General features: G+C 35.1%; 1 protein-coding gene across 1 annotated transcript in view; it reads left to right on the forward strand.

Annotated features, from left to right (window-relative positions):
- Positions 1 to 22,776, forward strand: part of COL4A5 (collagen type IV alpha 5 chain) — a 257,711-nt gene that overhangs the window by 156,985 nt on the left and 77,950 nt on the right. The window contains exons 23-30 of the mRNA XM_016942896.4: positions 319 to 389; positions 698 to 889; positions 2,034 to 2,202; positions 4,706 to 4,798; positions 5,199 to 5,303; positions 6,278 to 6,375; positions 10,068 to 10,218; positions 18,205 to 18,318. Of these exons, the coding sequence (XP_016798385.2) occupies positions 319 to 389; positions 698 to 889; positions 2,034 to 2,202; positions 4,706 to 4,798; positions 5,199 to 5,303; positions 6,278 to 6,375; positions 10,068 to 10,218; positions 18,205 to 18,318 (993 nt within the window). The remainder of the gene's footprint in view (positions 1 to 318; positions 390 to 697; positions 890 to 2,033; positions 2,203 to 4,705; positions 4,799 to 5,198; positions 5,304 to 6,277; positions 6,376 to 10,067; positions 10,219 to 18,204; positions 18,319 to 22,776) is intronic.

Here is a 22,776-nt window from a genome sequence, read left to right on the forward strand (position 1 = left end):
AGGAACCCAGGAAACGTTGTGCATAGTATTTGGCAGTTGCAAGGTCTGAGAAAGTCTGCTTTGGAGTTGAAAGTTTCTTAGGATACAATATTGTATGTAACATGAAATGTTAAATTTATTTTTTAAAAAGGATGATTATCTCATTTTGTGAACATAAAAGGAAAATACAAATGTGACTTAAATGGGATTGAATGGGGTTCTTATTTTAAAAACTTGACTTTCTGACTTGATGATTTCTGTATGAGCTTTGTCAGGAGTTCAAGCTCAAAGCTTACGTTATTGTGTGTGTGTGTGTTTGTTTGTGTGTGTGTGTGTTAGGATCTCTTGGTTTCCCTGGACAGAAAGGGGAAAAAGGACAAGCTGGTGCAACTGGTCCCAAAGGATTACCAGTAAGTTTTGAGTATATTATAAAACAAAAAGAAGTAGAAGGAAGGCATTTTACACATTGATTTTCAATTATTCATATATATACACACATATACAATTTAATTTTTCCATTAAGTTGTACTTTGTTTGATTCCTTGACTCTTCCTGACTCACATGCCTCACTTGATTCAGCCCTTTGTACGTTAAATGTTATTGGATGGGTTGAAGGGGTAAACTGGAGAGAAGAAAATGTTAAAAAAAAAAGAAACTGATTTTCTTTTTCTCTTTCTTCTTTTTCCACTCTTTTTCTTTTTTTCCTTACTCATTTCAGGGCATTCCAGGAGCTCCAGGTGCTCCAGGCTTTCCTGGATCTAAAGGTGAACCTGGTGATATCCTCACTTTTCCAGGAATGAAGGGTGACAAAGGAGAGTTGGGTTCCCCTGGAGCTCCAGGGCTTCCTGGTTTACCTGGCACTCCTGGACAGGATGGATTGCCAGGGCTTCCTGGCCCGAAAGGAGAGCCTGTGAGTTGGTTTGATATTTTTGGTTTTGTGATGTTAAATTTTCACTTAGAAATGTTTTCTAAGTTAATTCAAAGGATGGGACTGATGCTGAGATAAACACTCAATCAATGCTTAAAACAATGTGACCATACAGTAATGGCACATTGTTACTGACTACGTAGGGTTTCTGCACTACTCTTTTCTTTCACTTGTTTTGTAAACTTATTTTTCTTAACCCATTAATATTGAATAGTATTTTCTATGAATAGGTGGGCAGGAGGTTAAGATGTTTATGAGACAGTATAAGGTTCCCCATCTCTTAACCCCGACATATCTTTCCTTGGGTTTACTTAAACCTCATGACTGGGCATGGTGGCTCACACCTGTAATCCCAGCACTTTGCGAGGCCGAGGTGGGCGGATCACCTGAGGTCAGGAGTTCGAGACCAGCCTGGCCAACATGGTGAAACCCTGTCTCTACTAAAAACACAAAAATTAGCCGGGCATGGTGGTGGGCGCCTGTAATCCCAGCTACTCGGGAGGCTGAGGCAGGAGAATCACTTGAACCCGGGAGGCGGAGGTTGCAGTGAGCCGAGATTGCACCACTGCACTCCACCCTGGGCAACAAGAGCAAAACTCCATCACAGTAAATTAAATAAATAAATAAATAAATAAATAAATAAATAAACCTCATAACCAGCAGTTTAACTTGTTTCTATATATATAGTAAGCTTAGAGAATAGTACAAGTAGATAGCCATGTTCAATGTGCCACAGAACTGAAAGATTTAACATAAATGAACAATCTTATTTTGTACATAACACCAGCCCAGGATATTTAGGTAGGAAGTGATATTTTATAATGTTATCTAGACTATAATCTTTCTGACTTACACTAAAATGTAAGCTGCATAAAGTCAGAGATTTTTGTGTATTTTTGTTTTCTGTTGTATCACCAGCCCTTGACACATAGTAGGAGCCCAAAAATATTTGTTGGAGGAATGAGTAAGTGGAATGATCACACATACCATCTCATAATACCACTCACTTATATAGCTTTTAAGAAGAACTATTTATGGCTATATCCTTTCCCCAGTTGTATTCAGTACCAACCTACAGATAGTTATTGTATCTATATGTTTCTGTATTAAACTTTTCCCTTTTTAGGGTGGAATTACTTTTAAGGGTGAAAGAGGTCCCCCTGGGAACCCAGGTTTACCAGGCCTCCCAGGGAATATAGGGCCTATGGGTCCCCCTGGTTTCGGCCCTCCAGGCCCAGTAGGTGAAAAAGGCATACAAGGTGTGGCAGGAAATCCAGGCCAGCCAGGAATACCAGGTAAGTTTACTGTGTTTTGTTTTAAACTTGGTGCTTAAAAACAGAAATTTATTATGTTTTGGCTACTCATGGCTTCCTTTCCCGAGAGGTGTGTTTCCCTGGCCGTTTATATTTGAACTCTTCAGAGCATCTTAGCAAGGGATCACAATGTTTTTTATAAGGGGGTTTCTTTTTAAATCTTTTCTAACTGTTTCATTGTTACTGTAAATTTTGCTCTTTTTAAGTACATGATACATAATGCAAAGTTTAATAAATAGTTATAACAGAAGCACACAGGTAGCTACCACACACATCAAAAAATAGAATGTTACCAGCATCCTAGAAACCCCTAACCTTTTCTCCCTGTCATTTCCTAATTACAATCCCCTTCCTCCTCTCTACTGTCTTGACTTTTACATAGTTTTCTTCCATTACCCCTCTGTTTTATGACCTCTGTATGCATTTTTAAACAGAGTATTTTAATTTTGTTTCTTTTTGAACTTCATGTTAAAGGAATCATAGGGTGTTTTTTATATTAACTTTTCGTGTGGCTATAGTGTATTCATTTTTATTGCTATATAGTATTTCATTGTATGTATGTTTATGTGTGTGTGTGTGTGTGTGTTACAATTGATTGATCCATTCTATGGTTAATGGTTAATTGGGTTATTTACAGTTCAGGTCTATTATGAATAATGCTTCTGTATACAGTCATATAGATAGATAGCTAGGTAGATAGATAGATCCCTATATCTCCTTGTGTTCATGTGCTCACACTTCTCTAGGGCAAGAGTTGGCACACTACAGAACTACAGTCCATGGACCACATCCAGCCTACCACCTGTTATAAATAAAAGTTTTATGTGAACACTTCCACAACCATTCACTTTTGTCTGTGGTTGTTTTTGCACTACAACTGAAGAGTTGAGTAGTTGCTACAGAGACTGGATGGTCCACAAAGCCTAAAGTATTTACTCTGGTCCTTTACACAAAAGGCTTACCAATACCTGGGCTAGGGTATGTATTTAAGATTAGCATTTTCAAAGCATAGGATAAGTGCATCTTCCACTTGACTGGATAATTACAAACTATATCCCGACCAATTGTACCAATTTTTACTACCACAAGCAGTGTTGAATATTTTATGTTGATTTACATCCTTGGAAACAATTTGTATTGTCGGACTTTTACACTTTTGCCAATCTGTTGAGTGTGATATTTTGCATTTCTCTGATTAAAGTTTAGCACCTTTTCATGTGTTTATTGGTCATTTGAATTTGCTTTTGTGAAATGCCTAATCAAGTACTTTGACCAATTTTATATTGGATTATTTCTTTTATTATTGATTTAGAGGAGTTCTTTATATATTCTGTGCATTAGTTCTTAGTTACCTATGTATTTTGTGAAAAGAAATCTTTACCTACTGTGGCTTGCCATTTTTACTCTTTGTTTGGTGTCTTCAATGAGCAGAAAACAACTTTCACATCATCAAAATTATCAGTCTTTTCTCTCATGGTTAGTGCTTTTTGTGTCATGTTTAGGAAATCTTTTTTTTTCTTGAGCCAATTTCAAGTTCATGTTTCCATTAATAAGAAGTAGATATACTTGAACTTTGCACATGTAAAACCTAAATGTACCTATTAGCCAAAAAAATATTTTCGTTGTTTACTACAGTTTGATTTTTAACGCTCTTTTGGCCTACATTTTAAAAATACTTATATAGGTAACACCCTGTTTTAGGGGTTTCCAGAGAAACAGAACCAATAAAAAGGATGGACAGATAGGTAGATTAGATAGATAGATAGATAGATAGATAGATAGATGAGAGGTGATTTATTATGGGAATTGACTTACATGATTATGGAGGCTGAGAAGTCCCACAGTAGGCCACCTGTAAGTTGAAGAACTAGGGAAGCCAGTAGCTTGGCTCAGTCCTAGTCTGAATGCCTGAGAACCTGAGTGGCTGCTTAGTGCAAGTCCCAGAGTCTGAAAGCCAGAGAACCTGGAGTTGTGATGTCCAAGGGTAGGAGAGGATGGGTGTACCAGTTTCAAAAGAGAGAGAGCAGAGAATTCACCTTTTTTTCTGCCTTTTTGTTGTATCCGGTCCCTCAGCTGATTGGATGGTACCCACACACATTGGGTGAGGGTGGATCATCCTTATTCGTTTCACTGATTCAAATGTCAGTTTCTTTCGGAAACAGCCTCACAGACATATCTAGAAATAATGCTTTACCAGCTATCTCAGTATCTCTTAATCTAGTCATGTTGAAACCTAAAATTAACCATTATACATCTTGAATCATGGAAGTCCTTAAGGCTGTCATATCCTTTTTCTTTTTGAAATTCTATCCTTCTGTTTTATATATTTCTTGAATATATAGTGGAAGATTGTTTTTCTTGTGAATTTTTGTTAGTTTACATTTTCAAAAGATTGCTGATAATTTTCTTTTTTGTTTTTAATTAAAAAGAGACCTTTAGTTGAGTAAATACTTCTCATTTACCATTGATTTACTCTTGCTTTCAGGTCCTAAAGGGGATCCAGGTCAGACTATAACCCAGCCGGGGAAGCCTGGCTTGCCTGGTAACCCAGGCAGAGATGGTGACGTAGGTCTTCCAGGTATGTGAGGAATTTATTTCAAAGTAACTTCAACACCGATGGCTTTTTTTTTTTTTTTTTTTGACAGAGTTTCGCTCTGTCACCCATGCTGGAATACAGTGGCGTGATGTTGGCTTGCTGCAGCAACCTCCTACTTCTGGGTTCAAGCAGTTCTCCCTGCCTCAGCCTCCCAAGTAGCTGGGATTACAGGCGCCCACCACCACGCCCAGTTAATTTTTGTATTTTTAGTAGAGACAGAGTTTCTCCACGTTGGCCAGGCTGGTCTCGAACTCCTGACCTCAGGTGACCCATTGCCTCAGCCTCCCAAAGTGCTGGGATTACAGGAGTGAGCCACTGCACCTGGCCCTGATGGCTTCTTTCTTTGAACATTTTCCTTTCAATAACTGCTGTTTCTCCATAGGTGACCCTGGACTCCCAGGGCAACCAGGCTTGCCAGGGATACCTGGTAGCAAAGGAGAACCAGGTATCCCTGGAATTGGGCTTCCTGGACCACCTGGTCCCAAAGGTATGTTGGAATGGGTAGCAGGCAGAGTAGGTTAGAAGTTTAGCATGATGTTATTCTCTCATAAAATTCATTCAACAAATAAAATATATTAATTGCACCTTTTTTCTCTGTGCTATAAAGAATGTAAATAAAAAATCACAGTGTATTTTCACTGTAAGTTCATTATCTTTATCTAAAACAGTCCAGACAAGAAAATATCTACATTTTAGATATGCAAAAGTGATATATAAGCTTAAAAATCACAGGAATTATTGTGTTTTGTGTTCACCATAGTATTTTCAGGGTTTAGAACAGTTCCTAACACATAGTGTGCACTTGATATTTATTGAGTTAAAGGATTTTTTAAACAGAAAACAGACTTATTGCAGATGTGTAGCCAAGTAATGTTTTATGCTAAATAATATTTTCTTGATTTATTGAAATTTTTAGAGCTTATGCTTCAGTTCTGCTTTATTCCTCACAGAATTTATTCTCACAAATGGCAAGAGCACACAGTGGTCTGAGGACAGTTCTTAAATATATCTTTACTCATTTATACAAAATGCTTTCAAAAGTATCAGGTTTGATTTTATGTGTGTATGTATCTATAATATCTGCAGTTATTTTTAGTTCATTTCCAAAATTATATGGTAGGCCCTTTGTCATACTACATCCAGATATAAGCAGAAGAAAAGTTCTTGGGCATTTTTGTGTGGGATTCATTCCTTACAATTTAGTTCTATCTTATTATATAATAGCCCTCATTTTCTTCAGAAAAGCATATGTTTCACATACATTAGCTCTATGTGAAAATAAAAGGAATGTAAGATGATTGAGAGGATTGTAAGGCTTAATCCTAAGTAGTAGAATGTCATTGTGCTTTTGACATCTTACTGTTGTCACTAAGCATGAGTAGAATGTGGGTTTGGGAATTTGAATATCTTTCTTAAAGTGCCTTTCCTTTGGTGGCTAAAAAATGACGTATCATTTTACAGGCTTTCCTGGAATTCCAGGACCTCCAGGAGCACCTGGGACACCTGGAAGAATTGGTCTAGAAGGCCCTCCTGGGCCACCCGGCTTTCCAGGACCAAAGGTCTGGGACATTTTTCTTTATTCCTTCTCATTTTCTTATCTTTCCCACCTTCCTTATTTCTAGCTCTCTATTTTGACTCAGATATCATCCCAAGCCCCAAGTCTTTACTATAAATATATAGATAACTTATTATATTTCCATTAAAAAAATATTTAACCCCAAATCATCTTTAATAGTCCAAGGTCACATTTGGAGCAAAAAAAAAAAAAAAAAAAAAAAAAAAAAAACCTAATTTCTGTACCTACTTTTGAGTGCCCAGTTCTTTGATTAGAGAATACAGGCATACCTTGGAGATATTGCAGGTTTAGTTCCAGACCACCACAATAAAGTGAATATCAAAATAAAGTGAATCACACAATTTTTTTTGTTTCCCAGTACATATAAAGGTTATGTTTACACTATACTGTAGTCTTTAAAGTGTGCGATAGCATTAGGTCTAAAAAAACCATATGCATACCTTAATTAAAAATACTTTATTGCTAAAAAATTTTAGCAATCATCTAAGCTTGCAGCAAGTTATAATCTTTATGCTGGGGGAGGGTTTTGACTTAATATTGATGGCTGCCCACTGATCAGGGTGATGGTTGCTGAAGGTTGGGTGGCTGTGGCCATTTTTTTAAATAAGACAACAATGAAGTTTGCCACATCAATTGACTATTCCTTTCAGAAAAGATTTCTCTGCAGCATGTGGTGCTGTTTGATGGTATTTTACCCACAGTAGAACCTCTTTCAAAATTGGAGTGAGTCTTCTCAGACCCTGCTGCTGCTTTATCAACTAAGTTTATATAATATTCTAAGTCCTTTAGTGTCATTTCAACACTGTTCCCAGCATCTTCACCAGGGTAGATTCCATCTCTAGAAATCACTTTTGCTCATAAGAAGCAACTGCTCATCTGTTCTACTTTTATTATAAGATTGCAGCAATTCATTCACATCTTCAGTCTCTACTTATAATTGTTGTTCTCTTGCTACTTCCACCATATTTGCAGTTACTTACTCCATTGAAGTCTTGAAACCCTCAAAGTCATCTGTGAGAGTTAGAATTAACTTCTTCCAAACTCCTGTTAATATTGATGTTTTGACCTCTTCTTATGAATCCTGAATTTTCTTCATGACATCTAGAATGAAACCCTTTTCAGAAGGTTTCCAATTTGTTTTGCCAGATCCATAAGAAGAATCACTATTTATGACAGCTATACATTACACAATGTGTTTCTTAAATAATAAGACTTGAAAATTAAAATTACTCTTTGATCCATGGGCTGCAGAATGGGTATTGTGTTAGCAGCCATGAAAAGAACATTAATCTCTTTGTACATCACCATCAGAGCTCTTGGGTGACTAGGTGCATTGTAAATGAGCAGTTAAAATTTTGAAAGGAATCTTTTCTTCTGAGGAGTAGGTCTCAACAGTGGGCTTAAAATAGCCAGTACACTATGCTTTAAATACATCTGCTGTCATCCAGGCTTTATTGTTCCACTTATAGAGCACAGGCAGAGTAGATATACCATAATTCGTAAGGCCCTAGAATTTTTAGAATGGTACATAAGCATTGGTTTCAACTTAAAGTCAGCAGCTGCATTAGTCCCTAAAAATAGAGTCAGCCTGCCCTTTGAAGCTTTGAAACCAGTAATTTACTTATCTTCTCTAGCTATGAAAGTCCTATGAGCATTTTATTCCAATAGAAGGCTGTTTCATCAACATGGAAAATCTGTTGTTTAGTGTAGTCACTTTCATCAATGATCTTAGCTAGAACTTGCTGCAGCTTCTATGTCAACACTTGCTGCTTCACCTTGCACTTTTATGATGTGGAGACAGCTTCTTCCCTTAAACCTCACGAATCAGCTTCTGCTAGCTTCCAACTTTTCTTCTGCAGCTTCTTCACCTCTCAGTCTTCAGATAATTGAAGTTAGGGCCTTGCTCTGGATTAGGTTTTTGCTTAAGGGAATGTTATGGCTGGTTTGATCTTCTGTCCAGATCACTCAAACTTTCTCCATATCAGCAATAGGGCTGTTTTACTTTCTTCTCATTCGTGTGTTCACTGGAGTAGCACTTTTAATTTCCTTAAAGAACTTTTCCTTCACATTCACAACTTGGCTAACTGTTTAGTGCAAGAGACCTAGCCTTCAACCTACCTTAGCTTTTGACATGCCTTCCTCACTAAGTTTAATTATTTCCAGCTTTTGATTTTAAGTGAGAGACATGTGACTCTTTCTTTCACTTGAACACTTAGAGGCCATTGTTGTGTTATTAATTGGCCTAATTTCAATATTGTTATGTCTCAAGGAATAGAAAGACCTGTGGAGAGGGAGAGAGATGCAGGGAAAATGGCTGATCAGTGGAGCAGTCAGACATTTACAACATTTTTTTATTAAGTTCACCATCTTATACAGGCACAGTTTATGGTACCCCAAAACAATTATATGGTAACATCAGTGATCACATATCACCATAACAGATATAATAATAATTAAAAAGTTTGGAATATTGTGACAATTACCAAAATGTGACACAGAGACAAAAAGTGAGCACATGCTATAGGAAAAATTGCGCTGATAGACCTGCTCAATGTAGGGTTGCCACATACCTTCAATTTGTAAAAAGTGCAGTGTCTGCACAGCACAACAAAATGATGCACAATAAAATAAGGTATGCCTGTACGATGGTCCGCTCCCTCTGTGCATCTCTATAGAGTCATCATCCCATGTCATCTCTGTTCATGCCTGTGTGATGTTTGGTTGAAATGGTGTTGAATATCATTTCCAGACCTTGTATACTGTTGTTCTCTGTCCCAATTCCATTACAGATACATAATGCAAATCACTGCAATTGACTTAGTAATACTAATAATAAATAATACTGTGTTTGAGTTACTTTTCATTCCTTTTATTATTTCTTATCTAATGTTAAGCTTTCCTGAGTCAACCTTCAGCAAAGAGCTGCTGTGGCATGTAATTATCGTGACTATTCCTATATATTTTATCTCTGCGTCATTGATTTAAACCTCCTGTGTTTTGTAATTATTACTTATTTTTCATGGGAAAAACAGTTAACCCGTGACACCAGTTCTCATGAGAAAACCACTTCTCTATTGGTTGATTCTCTTTATTATGAACATTTTCAAATGAAAATAAAAGTAAAATGAATAATACAATGAGCTTTCACATATCCATCACCCAGATTCAAAATTATTATGATTTTATAACATTTGCTTTATCTAGTCCTTTTTACTTTGCTTAAATATTTTACCCAAATCTCAACACAGTATCATTTCACTTATAAATGCATCAGCACTCATCTCTAAATAAATTGACAGTTTATACAAAAACCACAATGTTGTTATCATACTTAGTAAAATTAAAAATAATTGTTTAGTATTATCTAATACTCAGCCTATAATCATATTTCCCTACAGGGGTAGTCTGTTCTTTAATCTCATGCTCTCTCAGTTTTTTTTTTTTAATCCTGAAACCAGTCCAAATCATCTAATTTGTTTTACTAAACCCTTTTTCCCATCCTTCCATATGTTTTCTCCAACATACCAATTACTTTTTATTTAATTATCTTCTCCTCTCCCCCCATGGAAGGAAAAGTATTGTCTTGTATTTTCGGCATTAAATTCTCTGTGGCAAACAATAAGGACAGAAAAGTCATGGGAGTTTTTGTTGTGTTTTGTCATGTGTATGCTCAAGGGTGAACCAGGATTTGCATTACCTGGGCCACCTGGGCCACCAGGACTTCCAGGTTTCAAAGGAACACTTGGTCCAAAAGGTGATCGTGGTTTCCCAGGACCTCCAGGTCCTCCAGGACGCACTGGCTTAGATGGGCTCCCTGGACCAAAAGGTATGGAGGCTGTCACTGCATCTCAACTTGCTTTTAACTTTTATAGAAATTGACACCTTTGGGAAAGTTTATGGGTGATAAGCCCAATTAACTGGAAACGCTATGCTGCCATTCTGTTACTGCTACACATTTTTTTCAATCCTTCATTGATTATTTTTGTCTTTTATTTCATTGAATAGATAATAAAATCATGGCCCGGCACGGGTGGCTCACGCCTGTAATCCCAGCACTTTGGGAAGCCAAGGTGGGCGGATCACCTGAGATCTGGAGTTCAAGACCATCCTGGCCAACATGGCGAAACCCCGTCTCTACCAAAAATACAAAAATTAGCCGGGCATGTTGGCACATGTTTGTAATCCCAGCTACTTGGGAGGCTGAGGCAGGAGAATCACTTGAACTTGGGAGGTGAAGGTTGCAGTAAGCCACTCCAGCCTGGGTGACAGAGTGAGACTTTGTCTCAAAAAAAAAAAAAAAATCATATATGTTATAAAAGTAACACTGAGAAGTCTTCCTTCCAACCCATCTTCATCCACTTTGTTCCTCTCCATCCTCCTGCTTAACTATTTTTTATTTTCCTTTCTTCCCCCCACACCCCAAGACAGAGTCTTGCTCTGTCTCCCAGGCTGGAGTGCAATGGCGCGATCTTGGCTCACTGCAACCTCCACCTCCCAGGTTCAAGCAACTCTCCTGCCTCAGCCTCCTCAGTAGCTAGGATTACAGATGCATGCCACCAGGCCCAGCTAATTTTTGTATTTTTAGTAGAGACAGGGTTTCACCATGTTGGCCAGGCTGGTCTCGAACTCCTAACCTCGTGATCCGCCCGCCTCGGCCTCCCAAAGTGTTGGGATCCTTCTGGTGTTTCTTATATAAATACCAGCCAAGAATTTGTTTTATTTTCTCTGTTCTTAAAGGAGAAGGTATTTTCTTTTGACTTTATTTGCACTTTATTTTTTTACTGAAATTTGTATCCTGAAGATCACTCCGTATCAGTAGACGGAGATCTTGACTTTTTGAAAATAGGTGCCTAGTGTTAAATGGCATGGATATACCATAGTTCATCCCAGTTGCTAGTTGCTAGATTGGATTTTTGCCAATCATTTATTACAAATAATGCCATAGTGAATAATCTTTCATGCATATTATTTCAGATGTGTTCAGGTATAATAGTAAAATAAAGTGATGAAAAAGGATTTTCTGAATTAAAGGGTAAATGCATCTCTGGATATTGTCAGATTCCTCTCAATTTGCACCATTTACACTCCACCCACAATGTATGAGTGTGTTTCCCCACAGCCTTGATAAGTGAGTATGCTGACAAACTCTTGGATTTTTGCTAACCTGATGAAGTAAGTAGGTTTCTAAGTATATTTTTAAACATTTTATTGTGAAAAAGTTTTAAGTACTGTGAAAAATAATAGTACAGTTAACAGCTGTATATCTACCACCCAGATTCTACAATGAACCTTTTATCTCCCTGCCAATGTTTTGTTTTTTAAAATTTTAAATATAACAAAGTAGACAGAACTTTATTGGGGCTACTATATACCCATCACTGATACTTTACTGTCAACATTTTACTGTATGTGCTTTGTCACATATCTATCCATCCCTGTCTCCATCCATTCATCTATTTTTGATGCATATCAAAATAAATTACAACAATAATATACTTCTCTCTAAATACTTCAGCATGCATACCATAACTAAAATTCCATAGCTGTATATTACTTTTCTTCTGATATGTAATTCACATTAAATGAGATGCATAAATCTTAAGGGTACATTTACTGGATTTTGACAAATGCATACACTTGTATAACACAAAATCTTTATCAAGATATTGTTTTAGAAATTTTCCTTATGCCCCTTTCCAGTCAGTCCCTATCCCATCATCCACAGTGGCAACTATACTGTTGATTTTTTCATCATAAGTTATTTCGCCTGTTAACTCCTTATAAATGGAACTCCTTATAAATGGAAACATACGGTATGTACTTTCTTTCTAAGGCTTCTTTCACTCAACATAATGTTTTGGAGATCCATCCATGTTGTTGTGTTTATCAGTAGTTCTTTTCTTTCAGTGAAATCATTGAGTATTTTATTATGTGACTGTATCATGGATACCTGGGTTGTGTCAAGTTTTTGGCTACTATGAGTGAAGCTGTTAAAGACATTTTTTACAATTCTTTTTTATGGATATGTGATTTCATTTTGCTTCAATAAACAACTAAGAGCAGATTTGTTGGATCATAAGTGGATGCTTAGTTGTACTAGAAACTACTAGACCTTTTTCCAAAATGGTGATACCATTTTAAATTTACACCAAAGTGGTTCAGAAATTTGCATTGTTCCACATTTTCTCAAATTTTGGAATGTTGGTAGGTGTGTGGTAGCATCATATTGTGATTTTAATTTACATTTCCCTGATGACTAATGATGTTGAGTTCTTTTTTATGTACTTGTGAGCTACTTACATATTCAAATATTTTGTCTATTTTGAAAGATGGTTTGTTTCTCACTTTATTATTAAGTTGGAAGTGTTATTTTTATGTCCTGCATACTGGCCCTTTCCTAGATATATGTTTATTAGCATTTTAGCCCTGGCTGGCTGACCTGTTCATTTCCTTACTGTATTTTGATGGATAAAAGTTTTAATTTTATTGAAGTTTCATTTATCAATTTTTTCTTATATGATTATAATTTTCTGTGTCTTGTCTAAGAAACATTTGCCTGCCCCAAAGTTGCCAAGGTATTCTATGTTTTATTTTATAAGCTTTATAGTTTTAGTTTCTATGTTTAAAACTATTACACATGTCAAATAATTTTTGTTCAGCATCATTTGTTTAAAATAACCCCCTCTCTATTGGATTACTTTGGGATCTGTGTCAGATCAAATAATAATATATGTGTTGATCTACTTCTGTGCTGTCAATCCTGTTTTATTTATTTATTTTGCTGTCATTAAGCCAGTACCACACTGTTTATATTACTGTAGCTTTATAGTAAGACTCGAAGTCAGGTAATGTAACCCACCAACTTTGTTCTTAAAAAAAAAAAAACACATTTCTTTGGCTATATTAGGTCCTTTGCCTTTACTCTCAGAGTGGTTTAAATTGTATGTCTCTTACTGTGAGTGAGATTGGCCATCCTTTTATGTGTTAAGGGCCATATTTTTTTTTCTTGTTAACTGCCAATATCCTTTACCCACTTCTCTGTTGTTTCTTCTACTCCCTTGATTTTGAGTTATCTAATAATGAGAAGGAATAGAATTAGTAAAGCTGACTTGCATTTTTTTTTTCCTTTGATTTGCAAGGAACCCGACTTCCCTCGTCAATGTTTTGGCTCCTAGTGAGTAATCTGAACAGGGCCATGCTTCTGGAACATGTTGGATTGATTTCTATTAAAGCAGTAAGACAGCCCAATCCAATTTTAACCAGGCTAGATTGTATTCTGCCAGCAAAAGCCCCAGACTAGCCCAATACAAACTCTTCTTAGATAAGCTCTTAAAAAAATACCTTTCTGTTTTTGACTAAACAATTCAGGCCAGCTGTAAACTGTAACACTCAAAGTTACAAGTTGTGTTTCCCACCAGTTATCTCCCCTAGCTGTAGACCTGTAACAACAAAAATTGCAGATAAAGATATTTGAAATATGTGGCAAACAGTCTTCCTGTGGAAGTTACCCACTTACTGTATTTTGTTTGTATATATTCTTGAGACACAGTGGTAGTGAAGAAATGCATTGAAGGCTATTTAAACATGAATTTAACAGGTATTTGCCTAATCTTTGGAAGGAAATTAGGATATGGCATTCCCATATCCTCATAGGAGTAATTCTCAATTATTAAAAGCCGAGTACAGTTCTTTAGGTGCTAGAAAAATAAGTGTTTGGGATATTCTGCCATGTAACTCCTTCATTCTTCAAACATTTATTATGTTCTATGCCAGCTAGTACCTGAATCACTAGAAGCTCAAATGCATAGTTTCTGATCTTGAAGATCTCAAGGATTGCTCTCTACTGTGAGAAAATCTAGGTAGCATCACCATGAAAGTGATTATCTCAATGGGAACTTCTATGAAAATGTATCACTAATATCTTGGATCAGTAGACTACACTCAAAACTCAGCAAGCAGATCACAATAAAAGTTCACCTACCAAACACACACAACACACCAATGAATGGGTATTAGAACTCAGTTACTAAACTGTAGGAAAGGTTGATGCAACACTTTCAAAACAATGTAGTGACCAATAATAAATTAATAAGGCTAATACTCATCATGATATATCTATATGAGGAAGAAAGTGTGCTTAAGGTTGAACGTTAGAATCAGATTATACAAAAGAGAAAAAAAGATGATTTTGGAAGCATTCAGTTTACCTCATATATTACTTTTGTTCAGGGCCTTATCTAAGGTACCTGGAGAGGTTTTATATAGATGGTGACAGTTGAATTTAGACTTAAGGGAAAGGTGTTCCAGGCAGCAAGAATAACATCCAAAGGTATTATTGTGACAAATATTGTGTGCTTGGAAATGTTGAAAGAAATACAAAAGTATATAATTTATGCTAACAACAAATCTATATCAAACAAATATGACAAACAACTGCATGCCCATACATTTGACAACTTAGATTAAATGGACTAATTTCTTGAGAGACATAAATTGTTGAAGCTCACTAAAGAAGAAATAGGTAATCCAGGGATCTATTTTTTAAAAATTGAGTTGTAGTTAGAAACCCACCAACAAAGAAAACTACAAATCCAGATGGCATCACTGGTAAATTCTAACAAACATTTAAAGAAGCAGTAACACCAATTCTACACAATCTCTTCCCAAAAACAGAAGTAGAGGGATCACTTTCCAACCATTACATGAGGCCAGCATTATTTTGATATCAAAGCCAAGCAAAGACATATGAGAAAAGAAAGCTGTAGACCAATATCTCTCATGAACATAGACACAAAAATCCTCAAGAAAATATTGGCAAATCAAATCTAGCAATATATGAAAAGGATAATACACTACAATCAAGTGAGGCTTATCCTTAGAATACGGGCTGGTTTGACATTTTAAAATCAATGTAATTTGCCATATCAACAGAGTAAAGAAGAAAAACTATATTATAATCTCAGTAAATCCTGAAAATTATTTGATAAGTTTCAATATTCATTCCTGGAAAAATAGTCTCAGAAAATTAGGAATAAAAGGGAACTTCCTTAGCATGATAAAGACATTTACAAAATCTTGATCCATTATGTTTAGTGGTGAAAGACTGAATACTTTTCCCCAAAGTTATGTAACACAAAGATGTTATTTGTTACCATCTTTGATGGTATGAAAAGGTTCAATATTGTATTGGAAGTCCTAGCCAATGTTATAAGACAAGCAAAATAAATGAAGGGCATACAGATTGGAAAGGAAGAAATAAAACTCCCTATATTCATAGATGACATGGTTTTATACTTAGAAAACCCTAATAAATCTACAAAAATTTACTAGAACTAAAAGGTGAATTTCGTAGGATCATAGGACAAAGCAAATATCTAAAAATAAATTATGTTTTTATATACTATCAATGAACAACTAGAAATAAAAATTAAACAAAAACAGTATAATTTACAATAGCATCAAATGACATGAAGTGCTTAGGTATGCATAGGTCTAACAAAAATGTGCAGGCTTTGTATGTGGAAAATTATAAAACACTGTTGACAGAAATCAGATACCTAAATAAATGGAATGATATATTGTGTTCATGGATATTGTTAAGATATCAGTTTTCTCCAAATCAATCCATAGATTGAAAATATTCTCAAGGAGAACACACAATTTTTCTTCTAAAATTTATATGGAAAAACAAATGGCCTAGAATAGCCAAAACAATTTTGAGAAAGAAGTACAAAGTTGGACAATTCATAGTACTTGATGTTAAGACTTAAAATAAAGCTACAATAGTTAAAATAGTGTGGTATATGTGAAATACAGACTAATAGATCATTGTAACATAATAGAGAGTCTAGAAATACACCCACATATTTAATTTTTGACAAAGTTGCTAAGGCAATCTCAACAGAAAGGTAAGTATTTTCAACAAATGTTGCTAAAATATAAAGCAATTGGACATCCATATGCAAAAAAAATATAAACAAACCAACATAACAAACCTCTACCTGCACTTCCTACCTTGCACAAAATTTAACTCCCAATGGATCACAGACCTAAATGTAAAACCTAACATTATCAAACTTCTAGAACAGAAGCAGGCAAACTTTTTCTGCAAAGAGCTAGAGAGTAAATATTTTAGTCTTTATGGGCTACATATATGGTCTCTGTCACATATTCTTTTTTAAACAACCCTCTAAAAGTGTAAAAACCATTCTTAGCATGTAGGCAGCACAAAAAGAGGCCTATAGGCCATATTTAGCCATGGGAAGTACTTTGTCATCCCTTGTTTTAGATGAAAAAGCATAAGAGAAAACTCTGTGATCAGATGTTAGGCAAAAACTTGTTAGAATACCAAAAAGACAATTCATAAAAGAAAAATTGGATATATTGGACTTTATTAAAATTAACTGTATTTTCATATCATATATCTGACAAAGGACTTATAAGCAGAATATATAATGAACTCTCAAAACTCAATAAGAAAACAAACAACCAACTTTTAAAATATAGTTGGAAAAATGAGCAAACAATTTGAGTAGATACCTTACCAAAGAAGACACCCAAATGTCTAATAAGCACATGTAAAGATGCTCAGTATAATTTATCATCTGGGAAATGCAAGTTAAAACCGCAATGGGATACCACTTCATAAATATTAGAATTGGCCTTTTTTCAAAAAGGATAACTGACAATAAGTGCTGCTAAGGATGCAGAGTAACTCGAACTCTCATACATTGCTAGTTAATACACAAAATGGTGCAGCCACTTTGAAAAACAGTTTGACAATTTCTTATATAGTTAAACATTGTCTTCGCACATGACACAGCAATTCTACTCCCAAGAAAAATGTGAAGCTTCACATAGAAACCCGTAGAACAGTGTTCATAGCAGCTTAATTCATAATCACCAATAATTGTAAACACCCCAAATGTGCCTCAAATTGCAAAAAGATTAACAAAATGTACATATTCATCTGATAGACTAATAACCAGCAGTAAAAAGTAACTACTGATACACATAACAACATGGGTGAATCTCAAATGCATTGTATTAAGTGAAAGAAGACATATTCAAAAGGCTACATACTATATGATTGCATTTGTATGACATTCTGGGAAAGAAAAATCTGTAAGACATAAAATAAATCAGTGGTTGCCAGGTAATTGGGATGTGGGGACGAGTTGACTACAGCGCACAGGGGCTTTTTTGGGTTTATGAAAATGTTCTATGTCTTGATTTTAGTGGTGGTTATATGACTACATACCTTTGTCAAAACTCATCAAAGTGTACACTAAAAAGACAGAATTTTAGTACATGTAAAAATTGTTTAAAGTGGGAGTGACAGAGGGACAGACAGAAGATGGAGAGATGGACAGTTAAGTTTCTAATGTCAAAGAGATGTTTTACTAATGAAGGGAGAAGCTTGAACATGTTTATAAGCCATGGCCCTGAGTTAGTAAAAAGGAAAATGTTGAAGTTATCTATCTTAAAATATAGGTAACTTGAAAATATATTTTAAACTTATGAATATATAACTGTCCACAATGAGTTACAAGTAGAAGGAATATGTGGCTTGTAATCTTTTGTACTTTCTTGTGAAGTTGATTTAAGTATTGAAGTAGTGATCAGCATATGTTAAATTATAAGGCTGTAACTATTAATAGATTCCCTATCCTTTGCTCTTGATACTTATGTGTACTTTTCTTGCTGAATGAATGCCCAGTTTTTCAAGATTCTTGCTTAATATGATATGGTTCCCAAGGACTAGTGACTCAGGTGTTGCTTTTAATATTTAAACTGTATTTATTTCTTAAAGGTGATGTTGGACCAAATGGACAACCTGGACCAATGGGACCTCCTGGGCTGCCAGGAATAGGTGTTCAGGGACCACCAGGACCACCAGGGATTCCTGGGCCAATAGGTCAACCTGGTAAGATTAGAGTAAATGTGCATTTTGTAGCACTCATAATATGTACATTGGTTAGCTCATCAATAAAGTGAAACCTACAAAACAGTCTTCCAGAAGCAGACTTAAAAGGCAATGTATCTACGTGTATGATTTTATAAAAGTGGAAAAGTACAAGCCACAGCATAAAAGCTACTTTAATCCCTGATATTTCCCTTCTGAGTTCATCTAAAATTGATGTATTTCCAATAATACAATTGCAGTGTATTATTGATATGTAATTGTTGAGTCAGACATGGTTTTGGAAGCAGAGGCCTAGAAACTTCTAGTGCTGATCATTTCAGATCTGAGTAGCGGTACAGCATTCATAGACCTTTGTGGAACCTCCTAACATTTCTTAGCACATGAGAACTAGAATTAGGGTTCAGCAAAACTTTCTGTAAAAGTGTATTTTAGGCATTCCCATTTTCTTTTTTTTTTCAGTGAGTTATTTTCCCTTTTTGCCCCTAAAATAGCAGTCATTTTGCAATTCATCAGCACTCCAAATCTTTACTTTTAATATTTTATATTGGATACTCAAAAAGGTCTTTTGTCAACACGTAACCTAATGGGTTTGCCTCTATAGATAGGAAATCATATGGTTCCTCTAAATTTGTGTGAAAGCATATTGAGTTTCTGGATTCTGAGCTGTCTGGTGATGTGAATTCTCATTATGTTAATCTAGGTAAGTACAGTAAAGGCCACCTTGGGGCCATCATTATGTTATTGCAAAATACCATAATAATTTATGAAATTAAAACAAATATGAAATATTTAATTGTTCCTTAATTCACATGAATACATCTGAAGGCTTAAACACAGAGTTCAGATGTGCATACATTTATCTGAAGCAATGGCTATATGTTTCCTGACCTTAAATGGCAGTAGATATTTTGTTATTATTCTAAAAATTTAGAAACTCGGGTTAACAATATAAAAAACTTGTAAATGTTATTTTCATTATGTACTATTTTACAATTGATTATATGGCACATTATACCTTTTTATGGTCCCTGACATGTCACTACTGATTTAAAACTAAGAAAACTTAGAGTGTTGCTTTGAACCAGGTTGTTACAAAATAGCTGCTTTATCACTTATGGAAAAAACATTCTGTCCAACTAACAAAGCAGAGGGATCTTCAGGAAAAAGCACTTATTTTTAGGTTTGACCTGCTGTTTTGTTTTTTGTTGTTGTTGTTGTTTTTGTTTTGTTTTGTTTTGAGACAGAGTTTCACTCTTGTTGCTGAGGCTGGAGTGCAATGCTGCAGTCTCAGCTCACTGCAACCTCCACCTCCTGGGCTCAAACGATTCTCCTGCCTCAGCCTCCGGAGTAGCCAGGATTACATGCATGCACCACCACGCCCGGCTAATTTTTGTATTTTTAGTAGAGACAGGGTTTCACCATGTTGACCAGGCTGGTCTCGAACTCCTGATCTCAGGTGATTCGCCCGCCTCGGCCTCCCAGAGTGCTGGGATTACAAGAGTGAGCCACTGCGCCCGGCCCCTGCTGTTTTACAGAGGTGGATAAAATGAACTTATCACTCCTATGGTGTTTTGTCATTTGTTTCAGCTCCAAAAAGTGCATGAGTCTTTAGAAGCATTTTGAATTCTTAAGTCACAGCTGAGTGTGAATAAAAAAAGGAACACCATTAATATGAATCTAAACAAAATACAAATATGTTAACACGTGTCACGCTTTTTCAGATTTACCTGATACCTTGTAATGTTTTATTAATCTAATGTTATCTCTCTCTTTCTCCCTCTGTTATATGATATATCTGACAAAGGACTTATAACCAGATATAAATATAATATATAGATAAATATATAGATATAAATATAATATAGATATAGAGATATTGATTTATAAAGTATAAATAGGATGGGCAGGAAGAAAAGTAATAATGCTGAATTAAACTTCATCTATTTCTTTTGTAAATATATGTATAGCCATAGAATTCAAGATATTAATATGATTCAACAAATAAATGAAATTAACAGGAACTAGCATGAAAATTTATTGAATTCACTCTTAATATAGAAATGTTCTCAAATCACAGTACTTTTCATTTTACTATGAGATGGACCACATTTCATATTTATACAAGGCACATATACTCACTTTCTAAGTAAATTTTACTTACATCACCAAAGTAGAATATTATCTTAGTTCATTTAAAAAACATCCTGATTTATGTCCATAAATCTCAATAATAAGGTAATCGGAAAGATTATTACTTATATCTTGATAAACCTACTTATGTTGCATGGCTGAAACTCTAACTATCAATGTTTTTGTAATAAGCTTATTTAATATACTTGTATTTCATTTTGCGATAGGAAAAATGCAAAATATTCTATACTGTTATCTCTCTACTGTAGAATGTTTACATTATGCTTTTTAGGCTTTCCTTTGAACTCCAGTTTTCTATTATTTAATTAAGCTTTTACTATTTACCTTTCTCTTTTCTAACCAGGCTATACAGTTTAACACGTTTATAAGTTAAGGTCCCATTGAATATCAATTTCGCATTCCATAGCAGGGAAATAAAAGAAAAATTGCCAAAGGACTAGAAACAAAATATTTTTCATCTCATGACCTGCTAACCCAGGCAGAAATGGAGGTTGTTGATTCTTGTTATTTTCTTTGGCCATTACCTGTACAATTACTGTCTTACTGAATTTTTTTAGAGATCAGTTAGATATACTCTATTTCATGTTCACAGATCATATCATAACCAGAACCAAACGTGTTATAGTGCGTGTCCAGTCTTAGGACAAAGCATATGGCTAAATCAGCTAAAGAGGAAAAAAAATTCATCACCACTAATGTGAATCAAAACAAACAAAACAACAACAGCAAAACCCTAGGAATTGTTTATGAATTATTCATGTCATTTTCATAGATGAAGGAGAAAATAGTTTTCTAACACTTCAGGAGGCTACAAAACCCTTGGGTAGGGGGAGGGTGTGTGTATGTGTGTGTATGGAAAGTTCTCACGAATAATACATGTTTTTGAAATTTTCCTTTTTTTATAAACTGGTTCCATTCGGCTGCCAATAAATTTAGAACATCAGTATATCCCTATATCACATCTGTAGACATATCCATACAATTCTTGTTATTGTGGGGAAATTTAGCAGAACTTTTGGATTTATATTGACTTCTTCATCCTGGATCTTACCAGGATGTGTATTCCTGACAGTATTCATGGAAAAAATCTATGCTATGGGAGGAAGTATAGTATAATGTCTGTTATTACTACTACTAATAATAACGATGAAGAAAGAAATCCTTGCCTAGTGCATGCAAGTTGTTTCTCCATAATCATATGCTAATAATGATTGATTTATCTATACCCAACCTGTTGTAGTATAAAATTAAATTAATTTTTAAATTTGAACTAAACTTTAGGAGCTTAAATTCCGAAATGATTATTTAAATCATTAAGTCAGAGATAAACAATTGAAAAGCTGACCTTTACCAAAAGGTAATACTTTTGTGAATGTAAATATTTTATTATGTCATTATTGGCAAATACATTTCATTTATAGAATATGCTATATGAACATCTAAGCAAATGCCTAAAATAAGTTTTTTCACTCATTTCTAATATATGATAGCAGTGAATCGAGGTCTAATAACTTCTATTTGTAGAGTTTTATGTTCTAATTTTTAAATGCTTAGTTTTTTTTTCCCTAACCTAATGAAACTTTTTGCAACTTACTTCTGCTTGGGTGGCCCAACTTGCTGCTGAACTGTAATTCCCTGCCTCTTGAACATCAGGTGTACCAGGTACTGTAGTTCTTCCTCAAAAGCCATATCTTAAAGTAAAGCTTTAAACATGGAAAACAAACATTTCTCCAGATTTAAGTCTTTGGTTTATTTCCCTTATTTTATAGAACTGCTCTCTTGGAGCATGTTTCAAAAGATAAATTATTTATATTGAAAACCCAACTATTAAAAATCTTTGTGAGCTATAATATAACAATAGATAGTGATCCATATAAAGCTATAATCATGTTCACTGTTAGGCATCATATCATCTTTCACAAATATGATATAAAAATCTCTCTCTCCTTTTTATAGTCTTTTACTGTAAAATGGCAGCATTGGAACTATCGCTACTTTGCCAACTGAGTGTAATTCTCTAATCTTCAAAGTGGATTTTGTCAGTTTAGGGCTATGCTGAAATATGACATAAAACAGATCTTAAAACCCTAGCGTCTTACTCTCTACAAAAATAATCACCACTGAGTCTTCAACAATAAATTTAGATCTTATTGTTGAAAGGAGACTTGGAATGATCATCTGGCTCAACCCCTAGTTTCCAATTGGTTATGGCATAATCCCCATTTAGCAGATGAGGATCAACGTTAAGTGACTCACGTAAGTCGCACAGCTGGTAGGCTTTGGAGTGGGAAGTTACATAGTATTTTT

This window comes from Pan troglodytes, chromosome X (genome assembly GCF_028858775.2).
Source record: "Pan troglodytes isolate AG18354 chromosome X, NHGRI_mPanTro3-v2.0_pri, whole genome shotgun sequence".
Classification (NCBI taxonomy): domain Eukaryota; kingdom Metazoa; phylum Chordata; class Mammalia; order Primates; family Hominidae; genus Pan; species Pan troglodytes.